This window comes from Nuphar pumila, chromosome 6, assembly GCF_984573655.1.
Source record: "Nuphar pumila chromosome 6, dmNupPumi1.hap1.1, whole genome shotgun sequence".
Classification (NCBI taxonomy): Eukaryota; Viridiplantae; Streptophyta; class Magnoliopsida; order Nymphaeales; family Nymphaeaceae; genus Nuphar; species Nuphar pumila.
Genome location: NC_143254.1, coordinates 93040433 through 93059791, shown reverse-complemented (window position 1 = coordinate 93059791; position 19359 = coordinate 93040433). Strand labels below are relative to the sequence as shown.

The window sequence follows — 19359 nt, the reverse complement described above, 5'->3', positions numbered from 1 at the left end:
ATAAAATGTTTCATAGTGGGTAGGTTTGGTAGGTTTTTCAGTGGGTAGCTTTTCATTCCCCATATATATATATATGCTGCAACTTTTTTCCCTTTTTGTGTTCTTTTTTCTTTTGTTTGGTTCCATTTTGCTGTAACTGTTTTCCCTTTTTGTGTTCTTTTTTCTTTTGTTTGGTTCCATTTTCTTGTAACTTTTTCCCTTTTTGTATTCTTCTTTTCTTCTTTTTCTTTGGTTCCTTTTTGACCAGTCAACATAAAGTTGACTAGTCAAAAAGAGCTGTTGGAACGGTTCCAACAGCTCTATTTAGAGCCGTTGGACCAGCTCCAACAGCTCATTTGAGCTCTCTTGGTTGTATATAAGTAGGGGGTGAGCCCCCTCTTTTATGTTGTGCTTCTTGCATACCTCCTTCAATAAAATATTAATATATATATTTTATCTTGTGTGTGACCTTCAGTGGGTTTTGTGAGTAAACTCCATAGTGAGTTCCTTCTTGGTGATTGTCCACTTTTGTATTAATTTGGTGGACATTTGAAGACCATCATTTCATTACAGTCCAATCCAATGATCTGTATAAAGTGTAAATTTTTCAAGATGTTCACCACTAGGATAGTTGATTTCTTTCTACTCTTTTCTTATGGAAGATGTACTTGTGATGTAGTGTTACTTTTTCTGGATCCTTTTTTTTTCATATGTTTTGCATGTGTTTTGCTGATAGCATTTGCCGTTCCGCTATTATTCTGATTTTTTTATAGCTAATGATATTTCAAGTGTAATGTTATTTCTATTTCTTATTTGTCAGGATCACATGATGGACAAACAAAAGTTGTTAGAGAAGGAGATAATGGTGTGGCATACTCTTGGAACTTAAGGGATCAAAAGTGGGAGAAGGTATTTATTTGGTTTATCTCATCCATTTGTAGTTTCTCTCTCTTTTGTTCTCTTTAATGTTACTGAAGTGAATCTATAAACTCTCTTCACTCCTCTCTTTTAGATGCACTTGATCTTCGGTAAGCTACCTCTGCATATCTTTTGAGAAATAGTTGTGACAAAGTGGTTGCTGTTTTGTAATGCAACTTCATCATTGTGCATTATATCAGAAACTTTTCCTTTTCTACTCTCTCAGTGTAATCTGTGCTTTTAATATCACAAAGTGGGGGTTTTCTGTCATATTGTAATCCTGTTTTCCATTGTATTGATGTTCTAAAAATCTTTTGACACTTGCTTCGGCTCATGGATCTAACAATATATATCTAAGCTGATTCTGTATTTCTGATTTCAGATTGGTGAAGTTGTTGATGGGCCTGATGATAATTCAAGTCATAACATTCTTGATGGCGTTCGATATGACTATGGTAAGACTTGAGGAAATAATTAAAAGTTTCATTTTATTTTCTTCTTTGTCATTTTCTTTCGACTGACAGTATGTCATATCCAGTGTTTGATGTGGACATTGGGGATGGTGAACCCACCCGAAAACTGCCATACAATAGGACAGGTCTGTTATCATTCCTTTTGGTGGTTGCAATGTGAAAATATTGTTTTATTGCTATGTTGGGCACATGCTTTTTAATGTTTCTTGTAAGTCTTCTGTTCATCATAATATGTAATGTTAATTTGTGAATTACTGTTTACTATGTACAAGTTGCTAGTAGAATCATGCATAAAATAATATATACTTAAATCCATTATTGTATTGTTCTCCTAGGTAATTGGCTGGAATTAGTTTTTTGTGATCTTTGATAAAGCTCACATTTGCAAAGTAGTTGTTTCTGATTGCACCTTTGAAGTTTGAGCCACTTGAAGACCTTATCTGATAGGTGCAATTCTCAGTTTGAATCCTGAGAAAATTGTAAGTCTAAATGAGTTCAAATGGGTTGGTAGGAGTTGAAATGAGTCTAGTGAGTCTTAGAGAGAAATTTCAGTTTTGGATTGGTTTGGGCTTAGCAGGTTGCGCCTGATGTCTAGTATCCATAGCAATTTTCTCAGGACTCAAATTGACAATTTCACCTATCATTCTGGATTCTGGAATCTGGAATGACAGGTGCAATTGGCAAATTGAGTCATGAGAAAATTGTAAGAATCTAAATGAGTCCAAGCGAGTCAATAAAAGTTGGAAAGTGAGTTTTACTCAAATTGGCAATTGCACCTATCATCCTAGACATCAGACTCAACCCGCTAAGCCCAAACTGATCAAAACCGAAGTTACTCTAAGACTAACCTAGAAGCATTTCGACTCTTATAGACTCACTCAAACTCATTTTAGTTTCTTACAGTTTTGTCAGTGCTCAAATTAAAAATTGCACCTGTGATCATCTATATCTTGCTTGAAAATGGTTAGTTTTCTAGTTGCCAACTTCAGTTTACCATATCTTAAGACACAAATGTTTGTGTCGATCACCTATGGTCTCTAATGATGGCTGATGCCTATTCTGCTAAGGTGCATGGCATGAGAGTTTGGCTGGCTTTTTGCCTTCTCTTTTGGTTAATCCAGCCAGAAGCAGCCTTTGACTCTGCCGAACCTGTTCAAAAAACTCATCTTGTAAACCTTTTTCTTTAGCTTTGTGCATTACAGAATGTAGAGTGCAAAGTTCTCGTACGGTTGTATCTTGGCATGTTAAATGTTATGGTGGGAATGGAGATATTTTATTGTGATGCTATCTGTTTCTTAAAGAATGATCTGTCATCAGATAACCCCTACACTGTTGCTGACAAATGGCTTTTGAAAGAAAACCTTCCAAGTTCATACCGTCAACAAGTTGTGGAGTTTATATTGCAGAATACTGGACAGAAGGATATTCCACTGGATGCATCCTTCCATGACCCTTACACCGGAGGTGGGTACCAGTATAGTTGATTAGTTCAATGTATACTTGTGGCCTTTTTCCACCTAAAATATGTTGATGGCACATGTTAGCTCCAACTGGCTTTAAATATCTTCTGCAATGAACTCGAACTTATTGTTGGCCGGCTTTACTAACAGAACTATCTGTTTGTTTTATGTTTCAGCAAATGCTCATGTTCCAGGTGGATCTTCTTGCATGCCAGGTATCCTTTTCTTATTTGTAAGACTGCATTCAGCTGCTTGATCATGTAATTCATTGGAATTTTTATGTATCAATGGCTGGAATCATCTCATTGCAATTATTATGAGAACATTTCGTGGTTTTGTTCTCATTCTGTGCATGTGAGTGATCATGTTTTGTATTTATTATGTTTTTAATGTTTTCCCATAAAAGACAAAAGCTTCAAAATATGGAAATAAAATTGCAAAAAAACTATAAAATGAAATTATTGTTCTAACAATGTGATATTATCATAACATTTTTTTGAGAATTTTGTATTTGTTATGTTTTTAATGTTTTTCCCATAAAAGATAAAAGCTTCAAAATTTTGCAATAAAATTGCAAAAAACCTATAAAATGAAATTATTGTGCTAACAATGTGATATTATCATAATTTTTTTTTGAGAATTTCAGTTATGTTGAAATTTTATTTTAAATGCTCTTTATTTTAAAATCTCCGAGAGTTTCTCAAGAAAAGGCCATCTATTTTTTGTCTTTTACATTCCCTTGAGAAAACCCTTATATTTTCAAGCATATATATATATGTATGTATGTATGTACGTATGTATATACACATACATACATGCATACATACATGTCTGTGTCTGTGCGTGCAGTGAGAGCGAGCGAGCATGTTTCTGTTCTTATTGTAATTTGAAGTAAAAAAAAAAGAAGATTTGGATTCTTCTATCTTATGAGTTTATCTTTCATACAGTTATTTCCTTCTTTTACTTTAGATGGAAAGCTTTTTATTTTTAAAAACTAACATGATAAAATCAAATTTGGCTTTGCTGATATCACTAAATAACATAGTAATATTACAGTTTTCTTTACATTTTAAAAATGCTTAATCACCTTCTTCCTTTGATTTGAACCTGTGTGACTTGGATTGTATTATGTTGTTCATGTTTTTCTTAGTTTCTTGCAGTTGTTCCAAAGGTGGCTACTTTCAAGCATCTACCAAAGGTAAAATTCTTTCTTCGATTGACAATTTGACAAGAGGTCATATTGGAAATTATTTGGTCAGAGTTGCTAGAGGCAAACTAAATTGTATATCGTGCATTTCCCCCCTACTTTTGGCACAAGGGATATGGGTTATAATCTTAGTTGTCATAGGCGCTAGGCGGTGAGCCTAGGCAGGGCCTAGGCGGTATCCCAAATATTTTTTTTTTTAAAAACATACAAAGTATGTAAACAAACTACTAAAATTAATAAGAAACATGTATACGATATAAAATCAATCAGCAATAAGCAACAGACAAATAATATGTCGTCGAACACTGTAAATCCATTATATTACGTAACGTGCTCAAACAAATTAAGAATAAATTAACAATTGAATAAACAAATCATACAACTAACAATGTGAATGAACAATATACAAAAAATAAAATCATGTATACAAAAAATTTAACATTGTCAACAACAATAGATATAATACAAGCAATAGACAAATAAGAAGAAATGAATAATTAAATAAACAAACCATGATGCAACTATAACCTGCTCAAAAAAATTAAGAATAAATGAGCAATTGAAAAAAAAAACATGTAAATTTGCCAAATAACATATCAGCAAAATATGAATTCAGTCTTTCACAGATACACACATTGACACACATATATAAATATATAATATATTACATAATAAGTAATAGTCTAAACATGCTTTTGGGCTTTTATAAAAAAATTCACAGAAACAAATAAAAATCAGAAAGTAATAACTATGCATATATCAACAAAACTAACATGCTTTCGGGCTGTAAAAGACAGAAAGAAAATCAACAAAATTAACTATGCATGCTTTCACAGAAAAATAAAAATTCAGATTATATTGTAGAATATACATAATTACATACATATATATATATATAAAACTGTATATACATATATATTCAATTACTTATAATGTATCAGTATAATCAACAAAATATGAATTCACAAAAACAAATATAATACTAATTCAGCATTTCACAGAAAATATAATACTAAATCAGTATATACATAAAAGTTCAGAATTTCACAGAAAAAATCACAGAAGCACAGTAACACACACATATATATATATAACTGTAAGTGTGCATGTGTGTGTGGGTGAGAGCTCATTTATGGATAATTTTCAAATCAAAGAGTGTGTGTGTGTGGGTGTGCCATGTGCATGTGTGTAAATCAACAAAATCACATCCATAAACTATTGATGTGATGCATTATTTTACCATTAACTAATAACCTAACAAAACTCAATCTATTTACAGAAATTAATAAATCCAATAAAAAGCCCAAACTTCATGAAATAAATTTAGAACATGGATGCGATCTTTTTCAGTCACTCTAATAAGAAGCACTAACAATTTTGCACTATTCGAAAATATGCCAAAAAACTTAGACACATTCAATCTAACACAAAGCTCACAATTAACACATCATATTATGAAAAATGACAACAGTCAAGCAGATTATATATGAATTGCATACACAGATATGTGTGGGTGCATGTTAAGTGTGAACTGTGAAAAAGAACAGTCAAACAGATCATATATTTATTATACACACAGATATATAACTCAGAAATATAAGTGTATAACTCACAAACATAACTCAAAAATATAACTCAGAAACAGTAGAACAGATTATAAATTACATTACACACACACACACACACACACACACACACATATATATATATATATATATATATATATATATATATATATATATATATGAAACACTGAAGCACAGGAAGAAGAAGAAAAAGTGAAAAAAAAAGAAGAAGAAAAAACAGGAAGAAAGAAAAACAGGAAGAAGAAGAAAAAAAAGGAAAAAGGAAGGAAAAATAGGAAGAAGAAGAAAAAAGGGAAAAACAAATAGAGAAGAAGAAGGAAAAAAGAATAGAGAATAAGAAGGAACAAAAGAAAAAAACAGGAAAAACAGAGAGAGAGCGAGAAAGAGTGAGAGAGAGAGAAATAGAGAGAAGGCGAGAAATAGAGAGAGGGAGTGAGAGACAAAGAGAGAGCGAGAAACAGAGAGAGAAGGCGAGAAGCAAAGAGAGAGAGAGATCAAGAAACAGAGAGAAGGCGAGAGAGAGGTATATATATATATATATATATATATATATATATATATATATATATATATATATATATATATATATATATATATATATATATATATATAGAGAGAGAGAGAGAGAGAGAGAGAGAGAGAGAGAGAGAGAGAGAGAGAGAGAGAGAGAGAGAGAGAGAGAGAGAGAGAGAGAGAGAGAGAGAGAGAGTAAAAAAATGGCTTTTCAGCCTAGCCGGTAAAAGAGGGCCCCACTGCCCAAACCCAAAAGCCCAGGCGGTGGGGCTGCACCTAGGTCACCTAGGCGCTGCCTTTGACAACTAAGGTTATAATTCACCATGAATTTCCATCAAGGACAACTGTTCTCCCTAGTAGTTTTTCATTGGTAAAGAGAAGTACATATTTAATGGTTGTTGAAGGTTCTTTTGTTGTAGGGATATCTTAAATTTAGTGAAAAGGTTATATATTGAAATGTTTTACGGGAGCAACTGGATGTTTTCTCTTAATTGAGGTTCTTGGAAGATTGGAATGATAGTGGTTTGGTTGCATGACATGAGGTGGTCCAAGGAGTAAAGCTTCAAAAAACAATGTTGATTTTGAATTAAGCATAAACTTTTGCTGTTAAAATTTCTCTTCACTTTTTTGATTTTTTTTTTCGTTTAATATTTTATCATTCTTTATTTTTATATTTTCAATGTTTTTTCTAATGTCTACAAAATTATTTTCTTTAATCAAGATTTTTGTTGCTTAGGGAACCCTAAAATGAGATGTATCACACCGGTCATGATATCGGTTGCAACTTGTGATTTAAGATTTGTTGGTTTGAGAGGATTAAGCTATGTTTTTTTCACCTAAAATTCTAGGGAAGAATCTCTGGTGGAATTGTTGGTATTGGGTACAAAGGCTATATTATGAAAAAATGCGAAAAGAATATTCTATGGAGTGCTGCAATCAGCATTTCATGTGGCTTAGCCTTCATGTTGGGGTAAGCCTAAAGGAATCTTAGGTCTTGTACATTTAGATGTAAATTTTAGGACTAGAGGTGTTCATCTATTATTACTTTCAGCTCTGCTGTTGCATCGAGGCTTTGTGTCATATAGGACATTATAACTAACTGTAAGCTTCCAGGATTGTTTGCTAATGAGAAAAGTTCCCATGCGTATTTATTATGCGTGTTTGTGGACAACATTTACACTATTTGTGTACGCTTAATTGTCTATTCATTTATCACGATGCGGCTTGTTTGAGGTTCTTTTTGGCAAAGATGTTAGTGAAGTAGTGGATGACTACTTTAGGATATTCCCCAGCTGCTTCTACTGAACTTTTATTCCTAGTTAATTCTAAATGATCCATCTCTAGGTGACCTTGTAATTGTGTTCGTGCTTAGATTTCTTTAGCCATCAAGGAGGATGGCGGATGCGTATGGCATACTTTTTTTCTTTTTTTGTGATATCTGCAGAATCTTTATGTCCAAAACCTCAATTGCAGTATTCCGTCCACAAATTTAGTCTCTGTCTGATTATTGCCCATGAAGGAATGAAATTAGTTTTAGTTTTTTTTTTGAAAATTTTGACATTTCCATCTAAAAGTCCCAATTCCATGAGAATTTCTTGTTGATGTTTAGAATTCTAACATGCCTATGGATGGTGTTGTATTTTCAGAAAGGAATGTTGTCATTTGATGCTGCTCAGTTTGATGGTATTCTACGGAAGTTTGTTGAGTTCAATGACACTCTATTGCATGATGTGGTGAGGAACATAAATTTATTCACTTGGAATATATATGTGTGATGTGGTTGCTGGTTATGATTGCTTCTGGCTGAATGAACCACGAATTCTTCATCTATTTTCCTTGGCATGCATTTAGAAAATTCTCTCTTCTGATTGGTTGATGTGTAAGTGTTTTGCTTGAGATGAATATGTATTTCAAAAGGAGTGTAGCAACCATAGTTATTGGAAATACTTAGAGCAAGTTGAAGTCCTGATTCCAGAAGTCGGAAGTGGAAGTGGTTAGGATTCCTATGTTCAGGAATTTCAATTCTTATGTTCACATAGTTCACTTATCACATTCTAAATGATTCCCTATACTTTTTCTACTTGCCTCCCGTGTCTTCCAGATTCTGATTCCTGTACTGCTTCCGGTTTTGGTTCCCACTCTGGCAACTACAGTAGCAATCAGGATCACAGGTTACTGCATTTGGTTTTGTTTCAAACCAAATTTTCTGTTCATTTTGATTTGTGGCATGATTTCCTCTGTTTGGTGGCTCAAGAGGAACTTGATTTTGAACTTATAATTTCATCATGTTCGAGAAATTGAGATAATTTTTAAGCCTGATGGTCTATACTAGCCGTACTGAGGGTGGCCATTGTCATTTCCATTTCTTATTTGCTTCTATCATTCTGGCATAACTAGAATTGCTCAATGAAAACAATTTTCTGGTTTCCTATTTTGAAGAGGAAAGTTAGAAATGATTTGATTCATGTGGAACTTATCAATAAAGATTAATTTTGATGTCTTTGGTCGCTAGTATTAATTTTTGTCAAACAGGTGAAAATAAATTATCCCATTTTATCTATCAAGGCTTTCTGTGATTTAATTGGCAGATTCTTCACCCCATTTGGTGACGATTTTGAAAACAATATTTTTAAACCAAGAACTGCTCACCAAATAATAATCTAAAACCAGTTCTTGCACTCATTGCAGAGTAGGAAGTCGGATCGTCTCCTCAAGGAACAAAACTTAGGTAAAATGATTCACTGAATTATACTTTATTAATAATTAGAAAGAGAAAATTACACTATTCTTAATAACAATCTAACTGAAAAACAAAAGGGAACAAAAACAATAAAAGTTCTAATATGCTCGGGCCCTCTAGCAAAATCCAAGGAGCTGTATGATCCTCTTCTTCTGTATCCACCTCAGCCCACCCTCCTCCTTATGCTGGCACAGTTGGGACCTCTAAATAAAAACACAGAAAGGGACCTACCCTATTCTAAACAATAAGCAAAGAAATATCAAATAAAAAATTAAAGGGACTAAATAAAAGATGGAACTATATTAAGAGAACACTTAAGAATGAAATTAACTAACTAAACTATGATTATGAACTAAAAAATGATTATTCTAATTTTATTCTATCGGCTAGAAAATAAACAAATCATTAAGGGTTAACTAATGCAATTAATAATTAACTAACTAAAATGACTAACCCAACATGAATTCAAGAATCAATGAATTAATCTAAAGACTAACCAAAAATCAAGAAACAACTAACTACTACCGTTAACTAACTAACTAAAAAAAGATCAAGAAATCAAGCTAACCGAAAATCAAGATTCTAAAGATTAACAAGAAGCTAACTAAATAAATAACAAACTAACTAATCAAGAATTAACTCATGTACTAACTAACTAACTAACAACTATCAAATAACAAATATGTTGTACGGTATTTAACTAATTAATAATCTAGAAATAAAGACCATTGACTGACTTATTCAATCTAATTGATTTAATCAAATTAAAACTATGAACTAAAAGGAAAGCAAGAAACTGGTTAATATTTTTTAACAAACTACTTTAACTACAAGAACTACATTGACGTGAATTAATTTAAAACTAACCTACTAACTGAAATAAAAAATTTGTATCTAAAGCAAAATATGACTAAATGAAAATAACCTAAACTAAGCTAGAAACGATAATTGAAACAAAGCATGAAATCGGCTAGAATTACTTTTAATCTAAACTAATTTAAGCAAACTCATCTAAGTTAATCTAATGAAATTGAAATAATTACTGATCTAATTAACATGAAAATAAGAATAAGACATGAATTTAAAATAGCTAATTAAAAATAAAAACAGAAACTAATAACTATCTAAATTTGGCTATTAATTAAATGTTAATTAAAAATGATAATTACACAAAAACATCTATTTTCTAATCTGATTAATGAAATTGAAATTTTGGAATTAAAACTACTGATAAATACAGAAATTAAACCTAATCTATTCAGTTGAATTAAAAAAATTCTAATTAACTAATCTATTTTCTATTGATTTTTCTAATTTAATCTAATAATTAAATAAAAACTAATTTAAGCAATTAATAAAAGGCAAGAACATGACTTAAACATTAAATAAACTAACCTAATACTGAAAATAAACAGGAAATATTCAGATCTAATTGTGAAAATTAAAAAGAATCAAAGAAAACTATCAAAACCCTAATTGGGTATTTAAGAAATTCTAAAAAATTAAATCTAACAACTACCGAAAACAAAGAACATAATATAAATTGATCTAAACCTAAATCTAATCTAAACTGAACTAGAAATCATGTGAACAATGAAAATAAATCAATCTAAATCTAATGATTTCAATAAAAACCTAAAATTATGCCTGAAATTCAATAAAATCAATAAAAAACTATTTTTTCTTATTTTTTATTTAAAAAAAACCTAAATCTAAAAAAAAAGAAACTCAAATCTACTCTAAAACTACTCTAAAATTGATCAAATCAACACAAATATAAAAATAATCTATGCTACGAATCAATACAAACAATTTTTACAAATCAAAACTTACCCAACGAGCTTTTTCGGCTAATTTTTTTTACTCGGACGACTCAAGAGTCGACAAAAACACAAAAAAGAAAACGATCTGACCTCAGATCTAGACTCTAGACGACAAATAATAGCATATATCAAAAACCCAAAACAAAACGAAAAAGAAAAATGGCCAAAATTTATTTTCTTTATATTTTTCACTAAAAAAAGTAAAAATAAAAACCAAAAAGTAAAAAAAAGGGGTAGAAAAGAATGGACTGACACTTCAGATTTCACGTCATATACGTCTTTTTCTTGCTGTGGTACGATTGAAAACCGAGTTAACGAAGGGAGAGATCAGTGTTGGAAGAAAGAGATCGGTCGGTTGCAAAGGAAGAGGGTTCTCGGCTGTCCGATTGTGAAGGTAGATGGTGGTTCGCACCAAATCCGAGTTTACAAGCTTTTGGCCATGTCTACCTGCAACAAATACAAAAAAAAATAAAGAAAAAGAAAATACGAACAATGAAAAACATGATGGTATAGAGAAGCAAAGTAGTATAAAGAAGGGAAGCAGAAAGGAGGGAGAGGCAGGGAGGAAGAAAGGGGAAAGGGGGATTTGGTAAAAAAAGGTGTGAAACCCTATGTGTATGACATTTTTCTCAGTGCTGGACGTTTCCCATATATAGAAAAATATTTTACAAAATTTCAAATCAAAGACTTTAGATCTTGGGGACGTGTGAACCAGATTTGATATCCATTTGGTATAATTTAGATCAAATTTGGATCCAGTTCGTATCGGTATGGATCTGATTTCTCAAAAAATGCTCTAATTTTCTTGTTTTAACTTCGATTCTGATGAAATTCGAACCTTAGCTCCTTCACACCTAAAACAACATAAAAAAGGGTGTTTAAGCTATAAAAGTTCATATAATTGCATGATTTTATGATAATATGATATGCATTTCATGCATTATCACCATTCCTTAAAAAATTTCCTTTTTTCATTAATGTCATGTTAGTGGTATTATTTTGTCTAAAATTTTGAATAGCATGAGAATATTGGTTGGCTTGTGGTATTTATCTGTAGTTTTCTAGAGAATAACTTCTGTAATATGTTATACCTTTATTAGGCTTCAAGGGGTTTATTTTCCATACAGAAGAATAGATAAAGGCAAGCGTGTGTTTCATCTTTTTTTCCCTGCAACAATTGATTGTGAATAATGTAGAAGCTAGTTACTGGTTTACTTTATTCTAATCAAGTTGGCACCTAAGAACATGTCTGTTCATGGGTATTTTGGAAGGAGATTGTGAGGCAAACCCTGCTCCTTTTATTTTTCTTTGCATGAATTTTGAGAAATGCAAAGCTTGTCTTTTCATCTTGTGAAGTATACTCCTGGAGTTTGGAGCACTTCATCATGTGTAATGCTTTCTTGAACTGCTATAACTTAAATATTTCAAATGTGTGTATACGTGCATGCATATATGTGTTCCAAAGATGATGAGGCCTTTTTATTTTACACAGGCACAAAAGCATTTGTCAATAATGGACACAGAGTTGTCAAGGTTAAACACTATTATCACTGTATTGAAAGATACATCACATTATCACAGCAGTACTTTTTCGGATGTGGATATTCGCTTGTTAGAAAAATTATTAATCTCCTGGCCCATTGCCATGCTGTTTCCAGGTAAGCCTTTGTGGAAATTTTTAATATTTCTGTTGTGTTTCCTCCTTGGTTCTGATGATTTGTTTTGTTGTATAGTAATTGATGTCATGAGAATGATTGTTCTGCATCCTGATGGGGCCAGATTACTTCACAAGAATGTTGAAGACGGACATGGTATTTGTAATATTAATTTTGCAATTTGATCTCATTGTGAATCTGCTTGCTGAATCTCATGTTGGGTAAATTCATGGGCTCCATGTCGATTGAGTACCATCTACCATGGTTGCCTAACTTTATTCTGCCAAGTAGATTTCAATTCTGATTATCATTTACATTGTATGATTATAGTTTTTTTTTCATTTTACACATCGAATTACAATTGGCATGCTCTCCTCTGACAGATCTGCTTATTCAGATGGTTCAGAAGGCCACATCAAACACACCCTTGACAGCAAATCTTTTAACCAGTATCCGAGCTGTTGTAAATCTTTTCAAGCATTCTTGTTTTCACAAGTGGTTGCATCTTCATCGTAGTGAGGTCAGTTTTTTCTGTTTCAATGTATATAATGTATTGAATTAAACTGCTCGTGTATGATTGGGTTTTAGTTATTTATCTTTTCATATCTTAGTGGTAATCATTATCCTCATTATCCTGAGTAGAACCAACTAAATTGCTAGGATTATTAGTTCTGACATTTGCTTATCAAGTTGGCTGCTTCCTATCATTGCTTTGAGTCCATAGGTTCATATTTCTCACTTTAATTTGTGCCACAATGTGCTTCTTCTGGTTCAATTCCGATTTCTGCATGGTGTACCAATTCAGTATCATATTTTTTGTGTCAGTGCAATCTTTAATCTGGTTATCTGATGGATAACATGTTCCTCAATTTGTTGCTGTCCAAGCTTTTCCTGTCAGTCATATCTTTCCGTTTATCAGAATTTCATGTTTTTGTGTTGTCAAACCAGCTTTTCTTTTCCCTTCTCAATGCCCTATGACTGCATGTGAAATCAGCAAACAGGCTAAAGTGGTTTGACTACAATTCTGGTAAATGAAGTTGTGAAGTTCATATTCCTCATGTTAAACATAATCTTGATTTCTTCATTTGATGGATGGTTAGCTTTGTCATGAGGACACGCCAGACACCAGGCGTTCCCGCTAAATATGATAACGATAAAAGGACTTGTGGTATGCCAACACACATCGGACATGGTTTTGACTGTGTCCTCTGCGACCAAACTGTGGCTGTCATTTTTAACCTTTATCTTTTATATATTATTTTTCCCCTCTATGTGCAGTTGTACACTGCAAACTGCAGCACACAATTGCATAGCATGCTATATGTTGATGTACTTCTTAACTTTTATACTAGAGAAAAGGCAAATTACTTCTCATTTTACTCAATATAGGACTAAATCCCATTTAATGATTTTAAACCTTTAAATTATAGGTGCAATGTAGCATATGGCTACACGTTTGTTAATATGTAAAGTAAATGTTAATCCACATTATGGACTGCATATTCAGTTGCCTATAGTGGATTGAGGTCTGGTTCGAACTTTCAGCTATATGCACTCGAGTCTTTTTCAACAAGACACACAATTGGGTTTGCAACTAGAGTTTATCTTACATTAAATTTAAATGCCATAAGCATAATCATATGTGCTTCATACTATGCTTTGTGTAAAGCTAACAAACACTTTGGCATCTATTTTAACCCATCGACAGCTCTTTTGGATTTCTCTTGTACTATTAACGTTTTTATCCATTCTTAACGATTCTGTTGAGTCCCTTGGAGTTTCTTACTTGACTTATTTTGTCCAATGTTTTTCTATTTCTTTTAGTGTTCAATTCATTTGATGGTTAACCTACTCTTTTCGGTCTTCTTTGGATAGGGTACCTCATTCATAATCTGTTTTTTGATGGATACGACGAGTTTCTTATCATTTGGTTATGTTGTTGGTGCTGCAGATTCTTGATAAATTCTCAATCTGCTGCACTTACCCCAACAAAAATGTACAGCTGTCCTATTCCACTTTGTTACTCAAGTAAGTCACTTTGATTCAACTTAGTTTTCCCTTTTGCATCTGGATGGTATTTTTCAAAGATCTTAGTATATTACCCATGTTTAGTGAGCATTTTCAAAGTTGGCTTGAGAACTCTGGAAATCAACGACTTGAGAATCCCGTTTAAAAATTAGTGCTTAATAGCGTCACATTTAAAGAAGGTCATGCTTCCTTTACTCTTTTACTGTAAAGTCGTTTATCATGTTTGGCCACCACTAATCTGCTACAGTTGTTTTGCAGTTTTACAGTGCTTTTGGTTCAAGACAAGGATCAAGAGGGCCAAGCTCAAGTTCTCTCAGCTGCTTTAGAGGTATGTTTATCAAGTATAAGCTTGTGCTTATTCCAATTATGTTATAAAAGATTGATCCGGATGTGGTTGTATCTGCATCCTACCTGAATCTGGAACATTTCATCAAGTCAATAGGTGGCAATAGTGATACCATTTTAAAAATTTTCAGGCCGATACCATTTTATTTAATCAAATATTATTGTATTCAGTTGATACCTTGAAAATATACTGATGATTTAGGGTGGCAGATTACAGAAGAAAATCAAGATCCAGATACCAAATTCCGAGCTCTGGTTGCAATTGGATCACTTGTATCCTTTGATATAGGCCTGTATACTTGTGAACTATGATAGTTTATTTTGATAGAATCAGATAAGACATGATGCTGCTATATGGATAAAAATCATGTGAACGCATGCTTTGTCATCAATGTATAGCTAGTTTCTTTGTATTAATGTCTGCACGAGGAATTGGCGATTGAATGATTTCCAAAACTGTCTTTACTAGGTCTTCTTTGATTTGACTCTTCCATGGTGGAAGGCAGTAACTCATTATGCTAGGGATCCATTTTTGTTTATATTATAAATATGCTTGAATTTTTACTTTGTTGTTTGTATAAATAGTGAGGTCCAACATTGTAGTCCCCATGTATTTATTCCATTAAGGTCAGTGAAGAGAAAGAAGACTGCGAAGAGAAAGAAGACTGGACTCTACAGATCAAAATGAGAATAACTTTAGCCTTTTTTTCATATAAATCATATCAATGGCACTATGGATTCAACCTCGTTAAAATGACTAAAATACCTTAAAAGAATGACAATTTTGAAAAAAATGCATGGTTAGTTTTTTGGGGTCAAAAAAGTAACCTTGATAGATTGATAAAGTTACTTTTTTGAAAAAGGTGTTTGATTTTTCTTTTTCCTTCAATTTAAGTCTTATAATACCCAAAAAAGTAACCATGCTTTTTTCAAAAAATGCCATTCTTTTAAGGGTATTTTAGTCATTTTAATAATGTTGAATCTATCTAAATTTAATGTTATATATATATATATATATATATATATATATATATATATATATATATATATATCACACACTTCCAAAATCTTGATCTTTTGCTCACATCTTCTTTAACTTTTTGGTTTCATAGGCATTTATGCCATCTTGACCTTCTTCATATATTTCTTTTGTTTTCCCTTTTGCTTTCTTCTTTGCGATTGGAATCTTCTTTTCTCTTGAATATGAGTTAACTCTCTTCCCATTTTCCCTTCTTTAAAGCCTATTCTCGCTGTAACTCTTTTAAATGTGATTTTCCTTTTCATAAAATATGACATAAATATTCATGTCTTCTTTTCATCTCACTCTACATTGGTGTCTGCTTTGGGCTATATTACTTTCTCTTGTAGCTTAAATTCCATTAGATATTTCCTCCGTATCTGGTTGGTTCTTTGCACCAAAAGCTTTTTGTCTACGCAAAGTGAATTAGTACCCTATGAGGATGCCATTTGATGCCTGTAGACACACCTACTTTATCTGCTATCCTTGATGTTTTGCAAACACAGATGCTGGAGGGTCTTGTGAAGCAAGTAGCATTGGACTTTGATGTTGATAATATTGCAAAGGCTGCAATGACTTCAAAAGAAGCAAAGATTGCAGAAGTTGGAGCAGATATTGAGTACTTGACGAGAACGGCATAGGTATTTTCTATGGGTAGGCGCAGACCCAGTTTTGTTTGTCCTTCTTGGGTGCTAGTAACAGCTAAGCCCACTATGGTTTACTGTTAGAGTATATGCGCCACAGAGGTTTCTTGACGGATGCTCTCTGCATTTACAGGAGGGTGCTCAATCTGTTTCTACCAACAGTCATGCCAGAAGCGAGAAAGAAGATAAAGAGTTTGTACTGTGCCAGGACATGATTTACATACATGGGGACTTTATCTTCTCATAATGATTAAAAATCTTCCCATTGTTTAAGCTTTGCTGCACTTAATTTTTGTTTCTTGATAAATTGTTTGGACATTGTATTAAACGAGATAAAGATTCTGCAGTGTAGAGCAATTAGAAATGTGGAAAAAGAGTGAAAGAAAAGAATTCAATATACACGTGAGGAATTACCTTCAAACGGAATCTGCAATTATGCTGTTTCAACATTTTTACAATTTAAAAAAGGGAAAAAATTTAACACTCTTCAGGGATAGCATTATTTGCTAACTCTAAAAAGTGTTGTGTATACCAGAGTCAGGTTTCTGGGTTCTCTGCTAGCTTTCTTTCTTCACCTCTAACTCAGAAGACTCTGCTCCATTGCCAGCCATAGAACTGTGGTGAACATCATCAACCATTCTGCTTCTCTTCAGATGTTTCTGGACGTAGCAACCGAGACAGAGCAAAAGGAGAGCCCCGTCTAAGAAGGAATTGAACACCCACGCTCCGATCCCGTTGCATCCGTTTTTCCTGAAGTGCAAGAGCAGGACGCCAGCATGAGCAGCGACGTAGCAGCCCAGCAGAAGAATCTGGCAATTCCCGACGATGGGGAAGCACGACGCTGGCCACCCGACGCCCTTCCAGAAGCGGTATCCATACATGACGGAGTAGACCAACGTGGTGGAGAGTATGGCGACGACCTGAAACGATTGGGAGAACTCGAGCCAAAGGAAGGACATGAAGATGAGGATGGAGTGGTGGAAGAGGCGGAAAAAGGTGCGCGGGCGGCGCTGGAGGATGGAGATGAAGGTGCGGAGCGAGAGGAGGAAGCGGGAGATATAGAACATATAGGACCAGAAGAAGACGCGGCCGGAGGGGCGGGTGCCGAGGGGGAAACAGAGGAGCCACTGGATTGGGGTCATGCTCCGGCGCCACAACCAGCGGGTGTCGCGAATCTCCGCAGCCGTGGAAAGGCTGAGCCCGGCAAGGATCGTCGCGAAGACGACAGCGACGGCAAGGCTGTGCAGCGCCGGAAGGGGGCCGAGCGGGACGGGGCGCCTGCGCTTGATCAGGAGGAGGCTCAGGAACAGCGCAGAGGCGAAGTAGATGGCTATGGAGGAGAATAAGAATGGCCAAGTTGATCCCCAAGAATGGGCGTCGCTCCATCTGAAGTTTACGATCATGGGGTGCTCTGCTAGATAGTACTGCAATCTCTGCATTCCCAACACCACCATGCTACTCATCGCCGCCATCCTCTTCTTTTCCTTGCATAAGGCAAACGAAGAGAGAAGGTTCTCTTATTGAATCAGTCTCTCTTTACGTTTCTCTTTCTGTATCCAACCATCTCCTCCAGTCTCTCTGTGGTTGGGTCTGTTGGTGGTACCTTTCCCTCTGCTTTTTCCTTTTTTTTGTCTTTGGCTGTCCTTGTGAGATCACTCGATCCCTTTTCTCGTGTTGCTGCAGGGGGGGAACTTTGTTTTGGGGAGTATTCCGTCCCTGTCTGGTGCGTGGGTCTCTCCTCGCCTCCTGGTGGGCTTCGGCTTAAGACGACGTTAGGCGTTGGTGGTCAGGCTGCCTCATAAATATCTGAGCGTGACACCCGTGGGTGTGTTTCAATCTTAGCTGAGTAAATGAACTCATTTCCATTGATTGCAGTGGGGACACAGTTTTCCTGCGTGCCTCTTTGGCTGTGGCGATCGGTGGTCAAAGCGACAGATCCTCATGGTTCTTCTCCTGAGTCGACTCTCTCCTCGTGTCACCTGTTCCATTTGTCAATGCAGTTACAAAAGTCTAGAGAAGGGTGCTACGATGTGAGGGGGATTGATATGTGATAGCTGTAGAGAGATGGCTTGTGTTTACGGTTCAGGTGGTGTGACTGGTGTCCACGAGCTCGTCGCTTTGGGAAGGAAGAAATTTGTGTACCCATTTGGGCCCTCGTTTGTCTTGGGCAGTTGGGCTAGAGGTCTAGCCCTCCTTTGTGGTGGCGTACCATACGATGTGAATGATGGGGGTTATAGCTCTTGAAAGATGGGGGCGTTTATTGTTCAGGTGGTGTCCACGAGCTCTTCGCTTCGGGAAGGAAGACAACTTTATGCCCATCCGGGCCCTTGTTTGTCTTGGGCAGTTGGCCTGGTGGCGCACGTCCCACGATGTTATGGGCCCTATGGTTCTTGGATTCTAGAAAGGTCGGTGTGTATCCGTTCGGTTTCACTCATCCCCTATGTCATCTCTATCGTCATACTTCGTCTTGGATTTTTCGTTTATACCTGTTTTCTTTTATCAAATCTGACCCGTTTGATGTGATCTACAGTGGTTTATCTAGTATACATCGGTGTCAGAATTTGACTTGTGCGGGATCTTTTAGTGGTCCAGCAACCAAGGGTTGTAAAAATGTTGAAGTTTGTTGATTTAAAAAATCATATTTTTGTCAAAAACACGACGCAAAGATCGATATCGAATTGACCATGCTGGATCCTTTCATGGGGTCAGATTTGCTCGAAATAACTTGCACCCATGAGATTCTAGACGGCATATGAAGATAAGGATGACATAGGGGATGAGCGGAACTGAATTGTAGTATGCATTGCCTAGGTAGCGTAAGCAAGCTTGTTGCTTAGGAAAAGAAATTGAGGGTACACATCGGGGTCCTCCTTGCCATTCTCTTTAATAATTGACATCTTTTGTTGGCCTCATTAGGTCGGTCTACAGTTGATTTCGTACCTCCGTGGCAGCTCTTTTGGAAATTATAAT

The 19359-nt window shown here is 34.8% G+C and overlaps 1 protein-coding gene and 1 pseudogene across 9 annotated transcripts in view; one reads left to right on the top strand and one right to left on the bottom strand.

The window, feature by feature from the left end:
* Positions 1 to 16810, top strand: part of LOC149835180 (uncharacterized) — a 65774-nt gene extending 48964 nt beyond the window's left edge. The window contains exons 9-23 of one of the 9 annotated variants that reach the window (XR_016432823.1): positions 800 to 888; positions 1280 to 1352; positions 1436 to 1495; positions 2688 to 2834; positions 3007 to 3045; positions 3991 to 4028; positions 7783 to 7869; positions 12192 to 12357; positions 12433 to 12510; positions 12738 to 12869; positions 14306 to 14382; positions 14641 to 14710; positions 14938 to 15000; positions 16252 to 16386; positions 16523 to 16810. Coding sequence is in view for 5 of the 9 variants with exons in the window: in XM_090011749.1 (XP_089867875.1) it covers positions 800 to 888; positions 1280 to 1352; positions 1436 to 1495; positions 2688 to 2834; positions 3007 to 3045; positions 3991 to 4028; positions 7783 to 7869; positions 12192 to 12510; positions 12738 to 12874; positions 14306 to 14382; positions 14641 to 14710; positions 14938 to 15000; positions 16252 to 16386 (1334 nt within the window). In the remaining 4 variants the exon portion in view is untranslated. Of the gene's footprint in view, positions 1 to 799; positions 889 to 1279; positions 1353 to 1435; positions 1496 to 2687; positions 2835 to 3006; positions 3046 to 3990; positions 4029 to 7782; positions 7870 to 12191; positions 12511 to 12737; positions 13012 to 14305; positions 14383 to 14640; positions 14711 to 14937; positions 15001 to 16251; positions 16400 to 16522 lie in introns of those variants that run through there. The other 8 variants (XM_090011751.1, XM_090011752.1, XM_090011749.1 and 5 more) reach the window with 8 other exon arrangements.
* LOC149835179 (fatty acid elongase 3-like pseudogene) lies at positions 16800 to 17992 on the bottom strand (annotated as a pseudogene).
* Positions 17993 to 19359: the final 1367 nt, after the last annotated feature.